Source organism: Mesitornis unicolor, unplaced genomic scaffold (assembly GCF_000695765.1).
Source record: "Mesitornis unicolor isolate BGI_N332 unplaced genomic scaffold, ASM69576v1 scaffold24059, whole genome shotgun sequence".
NCBI classification, from domain to species: Eukaryota; Metazoa; Chordata; class Aves; order Mesitornithiformes; family Mesitornithidae; genus Mesitornis; species Mesitornis unicolor.
The window spans coordinates 1-8,799 of NW_010208311.1; the positions used below are offsets into that span (position 1 = coordinate 1).

Consider the following 8,799-nt stretch of genomic DNA (forward strand, 5'->3'; position numbering starts at 1 on the left):
CCGTGAGGCTGAGGGCTGCTCCCCTCCCCAGGCGAAGTGCGTGCAGAGTAGGGTCTGTTGAGCCACCTTGCGCCTCCCAGCTCGCAGACTGTTGGGAGGAACCTTCTTTCCCCCAGTTTTCTTCAATCTCAGAAGTTGTGTGAAATTTCTTTCTTGCTCTTCTCTCTCTCTTTTTGTCTTTCTCTTTCTCTCTTCCTTTCTCCCTACCTGCTCCCCTCGGAAAAGCACCTGGAGAGTTCAAGAGGTCTATGCAGGTGTACTTTCAGATAAGAGAGGTCTAGGGTTGTTTGTCTTGTTTGGAGTAACGTGGCTTCAGAGTTCAGTGATGTAAATGCATCCTGTACAACAGAGAAAATGTTTGTTCAAGCCATTCTTAGTATAATTGTTATTCCTTTTTTCTTGTAGAAAAATATTTGTCAGCCATAAGTCAAAGTGAAAAGTAGTCTTGTTAAGGGCATTGCTAGGAAGATGAAAATGCGGGATCCCAGTGTTTTTAGCTATACAGCTCCATCTTGATCAGAGTTCACTGAGAATAGCAATAATAACAATGAAGTTTTTAGTTGTGTCATTTCTATGCACTGGATGTAGGGTGATTAGCAGTTATATTTGAAGTTTCAGAAAGAGTCATGTATGTTCACTTAGAAAATAGATACAAAAATAACTTAGAAAAGAAGTAACTAGAAATGTCTCTGAACCCTGCTTTACAAATATTGGCTCTAGCCTAGATTATATTTGCTTTAGCAGTGGTTTAATTCAAGGATTATTCCATTGACATAAATGAAGCCATCACGTAACTAAAATAATAACTTCTCCCAAAATCAATAGTTAATGTTTCCTGTTAATGCAGTTCCTTGGACGTTAACCAATTTATTTATGTTATGGAAACAGCAAGAAATTCAGGTTATAACATAATTAGTTGTATATATAAAACCAATTTATTTACCATTTTATCTTCTTTCTTACCCCACCCACTTGATGTTTCTAACTAGAGTTGTGACATCATACTTGTCTAATTACACATTTAAGGAAGAAAATTAACATTTTAAACACCAAACTGATTCTACCACTGCTTTCAGTAGCTGTAGAATTAAAATATAGCATAATTTCCATTACTATAAAAAGTATGTAATCTCATGAAAAAATACTGCAAAACTGCAAATTATTCTTAAAAGCTATTAAAGTATTCTGATTTTTTTTTCATTTCTCATTCAATTTCATTTACTCCTTGTTTTCTACCTTTATACCATGTATATTTAAATTTCTTCAGCCCAGGGAATTTTTGAGAAACAGAGCCACGTGCTTAACTTAGAAAAAATACTTTTTGATTATGTTTATAATTTTCAGTAATTTCATTAATTTCTTACAATTAAGTATGTAGATGGATACATCTTGTAGGTAAAAGGAAAGTGACATGAATATTGTCAGAAGAAATTAATATCCAGGCCCGATCTACTATGTGCTGGAACATTATGCCCTACTTTGCTCTGATAGTATTGTTGTGGGTTTTTTTTTTTTTTTGTATCATCACACTTAAAAACAAAGGTATAGTGGCAGCACATCTATTTGCCGAGCTTTCTACCTGGATTAAGATGGTTTAGTAATACATAGAGGGGATAGTTTTTATTTTCTCATCCAGAATGATCTGCTAATCATTCGAAGAGAACCAGAACTGTTACACAATTGCCTTTATGCATAAACAATGTCATGCCATTTATAGTCTACTAGTCTTGCACTGTTTCAGGGAATAAAGATTAAGCTCTGTTTGTTAGATTAAACTCACTTGGTAATGTTACTTATGGTCAAAATTGGATTTCCAATTAGTTGTGCTCATTTGCCCCTTCAATGTATGCTTTGAAAGGCTAATGATACCCTATATGTAACTAATGTATCCACATGACAATTGAGATTGTAACACTTGCTGAGTTTTCTCTTTATTCAGTTTTAAGTGTAGGGCTCATAATAAGTCAGAAAAGAATTATGTTTTATTGTTTTTCCTATATGGTCCTAAAATGTAGTGATCCTTCTAGTAAACTCCCTATAGGTTTGATTCATAGTGTCTTTAAACCAAAGTTTAGTGGTTATCAATGATACACTTAGTTTTTTCGGCTTTGGGATCACATGTGATTGCCCAGTATAACACCCATCTGGAAAAGACATTTAGTATATAAATTTAGTATATAAATTTTCTTGGACTTCCTCCTGTAAAGTGTTGAAAATACCATTGAAACTGTTGAATGTTGTAACCTCCAATTAAACTCAGTTCTTTCAATAGAGATCTCCAGGCAGTTATGGGATTGGAAAATAAATAAATAAATTTTAAAAAGAGTTAATTGAGTGTACAAAGTATTCTAGGAAGCAGTGTGAAAAGCAGACAATGTATCTACAAGTAATGCATTTTTCAAGTCTGTTTTATCTACCCAACAAAGCTTCACAAATTCTGAAACCTTCTGAGAGCTGATATTGCTCACAGACATATAAACTCAGAAACTACACATGGAGAGATAAGATAGTTGAGCAATTACTAGTGATTATTACTATTAGGATAGGAATAGTATTTCCCCCCCAAACACTGCGTATGGAAAAATATTAACATAACAAATATCCCTTAGTATGGGACTACACATTCATGCCTGCAGGTGGCGAGCAATATGTACAATGCACGCTTTCAGTCTGTCGATCCTGCCGCTATTACCATGTCCTCTCAGTTTGTTTCACTAAATTGTTACTTTATTAAATATCACATATAGTCCAAGTCATTGCTACTTATACACTTGTTGCAATTTTTTTGATTTGCAGATGAAATTCCTACAGTGGTTGGGATCTTTAGCGCATTTGGTCTTGTCTTCTCTGTCTCCCTTTTTGCTTGGATCTGCTGTCAACGTAAATCTTCCAAATCCAACAAGACCCCTCCATATAAGTTTGTCCATGTTCTGAAGGGGGTTGATATTTACCCTGAGAATCTCAACAGTAAGAAGAAATTTGGAGCAGATGATAAAAGTGAAGCAAAGAACAAATCAGCAATGCCAAAGAATTCTCTCCATCTTGACCTAGAGAAGAGAGATCTAAATGGCAACTTTCCCAAAACAACGCCCAAAATCCAGAGCTCTCCAGACCATGAAAATTCATCTCCTAAACACTTTGCAGAAAGGAAGAAAGATTCAGTATCCCCTGAAAGTTTAAAATCCATCACTTCCCTTTCATCTGAAGATAAACAAGAGAAGCTAGGAACTCTTTTCTTCTCCTTAGAGTACAACTTTGAGAAAAAAGCATTTGTAGTGAACATCAAAGAAGCACGTGGGCTGCCAGCAATGGATGAACAGTCAATGACTTCTGATCCCTACATCAAAATGACAATCCTGCCTGAGAAAAAGCACAAGGTGAAAACCAGAGTGTTGAGAAAAACCTTAGATCCAGCTTTCGATGAGACCTTCACATTTTATGGAATCCCCTATAGCCAAATTCAAGACTTAACACTTCACTTTACAATCCTGAGCTTTGACAGGTTTTCCAGAGATGATGTCATTGGAGAAGTCCTCATTCCCCTCGCAGGAACTGAACTGTCAGAAGGAAGGCTGCTAATGGACAGAGAGATCATCAAAAGAAATGTTAGGGTAACATATTTTCTATCTAAAATTTAAAAGTATTGTGCTAATGTTAGCTATGACTGTAGTGTAATGCTGCTAGGATCTTGGAAAGAAAAGGGAACAAGTTCATCATGCAAGTCATTGAGATGCTTTCATAATGACTGTATGAGGAAGCAATTGCACAAGTGTAATAAAGGTACATTACAATGAACATGTTACAAGAAATTGCTAAAGTCCTAAACTCAACTTGCTTATTCAGCTGCCTCAGCAGGTTTGAGTGGACCCATTTACATTAGGTCAACTGGCCTTAATCAATATTAATTTGCTTTAAATGGAAAGAATGCTATGTTTTATTTATTATTTATACATTATTCTCCTTCTCCTCCCTTCCCGTTTCTGTTCAGAAACATTCTTTCTTAAAGCTAATAGAAGTCAACATAAAAATTTCACTTCAACTGCATGGGTTTTTTATCTGATTCTTAAAGAATGCAGATAGGTTTTAGTTAAGGAATTGGAACCTGCTAGACACTATATTGCTGATGCAGTAGTACATTCTTGCACTTCAGTGCTGTTACTACCTTCTTTCTCAAGAACTGTGATGCAAGCTGCAGCTCTACTAAGGATAGTAAGACATAAGGGAGAAGCCAAAGCCTTACTGAAGTCAGTGGCAAAACATACTGACTTCACTAGGCTGGAAATAAGTCATACCATTTGGTCTCATTTCAGAATGTAAAGATCATTTACAACTATCACAGCGAACCACAGAAATGTGCATGCATCACACACAGGTCTCTTAATATCTACTAAGGAAGTGGAATATGTATTGACTTTCAGTTTGATTGTTTTCAAAGAGCAAGCATGCTGCCAAATCAAATAAATGTCTATCAGACAATATGGCTATAACTAATACTCTTATTTTGCTATTCTATCGCTATATTACAACAACTGTAACTATGTCACTGATACTTTTTTGATAACTTATTGGGTTTTCTGGTATATAATGTAAAATTTTAGCTTGTTTCACTTGCCTTGCCCTTTTCTTTGAAACAAATTACTCTTGAAAATTCAAATCTAATAGTAACAGAGAAAGTCTTTGATCTTTTTTTTTTATTTCATGTGTATTATACTCCTTTAGAAAGTGTCAGAGATAAGATTTCACTGTTTCAACCCTTCCTGCTTAAAAACATTTTACTAAAGATTATTTTTATTTACCTTTATTCATTTTTAAATATATATATTGTTATGGAATTTTGCTTTTGCTTAAGATCTTTTTCTTTCTCTGAGAATTTTTTTCAGGATATAGCATCTAATTTCTAATCTCTGAAGCTAATTAAGTCACGTCAACCTATATTTTAACTTATTTACTTTTTTCAGTCTAATAACCAACCGTAAGAAGAGTTACATAACTACAGTAGATGAAAGTTATATTTTCTGTGTAAAGCATAGCTGTATGAACTGCATCCTTATAAACCATTTCAGAACACACCGTTATGTGACATCTCATAAATTTCTTTAATTCTAGTTTAAAACTTGCTCAATATAGTTGCTTAGAAATAGTTTTATTTCCTTTTTTCTTTAATTTTTTCAGAAATCATCTGGACGTGGAGAATTACTGATCTCTCTCTGCTATCAGTCTACAACAAACACGCTCACTGTGGTTGTTTTAAAAGCCAGGCATCTACCTCAATCTGATGTGTCAGGATTATCAGGTAATGGTTTTACTAATGAATATGCCCTAAGAATACAAAACAAACAGAGAGCAGACAGCTGAACTCTGACATTTCTAAGATTAAAAATAGACAGTAAATGCAGAAATGGTGTCTCTATTAAATTGCAGTCTATTCATTTTATTCCTATCTAGGTCAATTCTTTATTTTCCAGGGTATTTATTTTACAAATTTATTCTTCAATCACATAATTAACAAAAAAAATAAAACACAAAAAACCAACAAAAAAAACCAAAAACAAAACAAAAATAAAACACAAAACAAAAATACCAACAAAACATGACAACTGTTAGCAGTGGAAACCAATGAGTTTTGTGATTGTCTCATCTGTTGTGAGAACTCATATGCCATAAATATGGGGTGTTGTTTGCAGATACTAAAAGCTTTTATTTATGACAACCCCCCCTCCCCAGTTTATTTGTAGAAGATCAGTATTGAGTGAGATCATCATATGGTTTATTTCAGTTTAGCATCAAGAAAAGGGACTATTTACACCTGTGCTGAATTCGTCTCACTGAACACTAACATTTATTTGACAAGGTGAAAAGGTGAACTATGTCAGTGCTAGAAGGAGGCTGTAACATAACACTCATGCTTTATAATGAGCTGTACCTGGGTGGCACTAGGAAAAGGCAGTTTTTGCACTCCCTTCTCCTAACCTTGTGCCATTTGACATTGAGTGAAACCTTCTCTGAAGCCAATACTTAGGTGCACATTAATGCTAGATAACATAATAATAGAATAACATTCAATATACAATATACTAAGGATAAGACAACCACACAAAATAACAGTACACAACAAAGAACTATATAAACAGTAGCACATCTGCTGTTGATTCTGTATAGGACTAGATATTTTTTAATTTCACTGGATTTTTTTTTGAAAGAAGCAGGGAAAAAGTAGTTTTGGAAACCACTGAATCATAATTACTACAGTCAATAATACAGCCTTTCTACTTCTCATATCAAGAAATATTGAAATTTACCTGGAAAATTTACATATCCTGGATCCAATACAATAGTCATAGATAAATCCCATTTACATGGTGAAGTTCCATTCAAATCCTCTTTCTGATCTCAATTTTATTCACATATCATAAGGAGAAAGGATATAAATGGAGCCCAACAATTGACTCCACTGTAAGAGAGCATACACACTTTTAACAATCAACCTCAAAGGCACAGCACATAGCAGAGGTTTCATGAAGACAGCATGACAGCAAGTTGATATCAACAGACAAGTCTGACTGAGGTTCCCCCAGGTGGGACAATAACTTGAAAACAAAAGACCTCCTAATCTCAGCAGTCACCTTGACACTATAGCACAAACAAAACACATACTTGTTTAGTGCACCTGTCATAAGTAAAGCTATAAATTGTTTGCTCTTTCTACTTCTCTCTGTACAACCTTGCTAACTATAATAGGAATATAATATTTCTAAGAGATACAGGCAGCCATGCTACACCTGGACACTTAGTTCATTTAGACAGTTCTTCATTATTTGCTGTTCATCAGCAAGGTCAGGTTCAATAGTTGAGTGTTAGTAACATACTATACTCAAGTCAGTCATTATTTCTTCCGTGACTTTCCCTTCAACCCAAGATAAATCTTGGACAAGGAGGAGGTTGAAATGGTGTTTCAATGGGATCAGCTAAACAATTACATAACTAGAACTCCTTAGGAAGATGAGAACCTTTTTACTCAGAAGCTGTTCCATTCCCATGACCTCCTTGGTTTCCTTCATCATTGGTGCTGAGGTCTCCCTGTAAACCTAATAAAATTGAAAGAAACCTTCTAACTTTACCTAGTATATGGCCAGAAGTAATAGTCAGGAAATGCCCTTTAAACAGAAATGAACAGCGTGAATCCACTGATGGGTATTGATTCTGGTATTTTTATGTTTCTGTGGCATATATTCATTCTAAAGCCAACAAATTTCAATTCCATTAAACTCGGTTTTTAAAATGTTTATTATGGTGACAGAGTATGAAAGTGAAGATGTATCTTATCATACCTTACTCCTGTTAAACAATTGTCAGTTCAAGGAAACAAATACCTTTGATCATCTGATCATTTTGGTCTGGTAGCTTTAGTATAGCATTTCTAAATACAATTAACTTTTAATGTTACATTTTTAAAAAGCATTAAACTATTCACAATGTTTATTTGCTGATTGCTTATATAGACTATCTTGTTTGACTTGGTTCAGTAGAAAGGATTTTGTACTGCATCTTTACACCACAAGAGTTTGGAACCAGGCCCACACTTGTACTCTAATAAATGCAAAGGTACTTGAATGCTTTTTAAAGCATTATCTAGAATTCCTTTGAAGGAAGAAATATAGCCATTGTTGAAGCAAAGGAATAGCAAAGGAATCTTGAAACACTTGTGTGAATATGAGGAATACAAATATTCAACGCTGGTTTACAGCTAAAAATATGGTCATTTTACCTCCCCTTCTTCAAGAGTAGTACAGCACAGATATAAAGTCAAGTACATATCCTAACAACAAATGTAACCTTACATTCAAAGTTTAGTGTTAAATTTGTTCAGTAAAATTTGGTGAGAGCAATGAAATTTAGCAAATTAACTTTGGTAGAACTACAACATAAATAAATTGCATCCATTCACCCATTCTCTCTTTTAGGAGGTTTTTCTTTGCATGAGTCTTATTAACTCTAATGGTTATCCCTTACTGGTAGAACACACGAAAAGTAAATTTCCATTAGACATAATTATATGATGATACATATTTTTCAGTGTTCATTAGAATCTTGTGTACTTTCAGACCATATTTGAATGTAGTAAAGATATTATTATGGCTACTGGACTACAGGACAGGATTTATCTCATACCCTAAACTATACTGACTATCTTAATTACTTCTTTGGGGAGCATAAAGAGGGCTTAAAGGGACTAATTCAAATGTAAAAACAAAAATTGGATGAGATTAATAATTTTTAATATCTTGAAACATCTCCTGATTGTAATGTAATTATGTTGGTAAGTTGTAAATTTTACAATTAGTAAATCAAGGAATTTCTGAATGACACAGTTCAATAACTGCTCTGTGCTTTTTCTTTTCATTGCAGACCCTTATGTCAAAGTGAACCTGTACCATGCTAAGAAGAGAATTTCTAAAAAGAAAACCCATGTGAAGAAATGCACCCCCAATGCAGTGTTCAATGAATTGTTTGTCTTTGACATTCCTTGTGAGGGCCTTGATGATATCAGCATTGAATTTTTGGTTTTAGATTCAGACAGGGGATCAAGGAATGAGGTCATTGGCCGGTTAACCTTGGGATCTTCAGCAGAAGGAACAGGTGGAGAGCACTGGAAAGAAATCTGTGAATATCCTAGGAGACAAATTGCCAAATGGCATATGTTGTGTGATGGTTAGCAGCTTAGAGGGGTTGGAACTTTAAAAACTATATATATTTCCATAGGCAAGGAGCAGTTTTCTTTCTTTGCTATGTATAATTACA

General features: G+C 34.4%; 1 protein-coding gene across 1 annotated transcript; it reads left to right on the top strand.

Annotated features, from left to right (window-relative positions):
* Positions 1 to 2,796: 2,796 nt before the first annotated feature.
* SYT4 (synaptotagmin IV) lies at positions 2,797 to 8,799 on the top strand (the record flags this gene model as incomplete). Its single annotated transcript, XM_010192468.1, has 3 exons — positions 2,797 to 3,611; positions 5,173 to 5,293; positions 8,407 to 8,799. Coding segments are annotated over 3 exons (1,244 nt in total), but the record flags the coding sequence as incomplete, so codon positions are not given.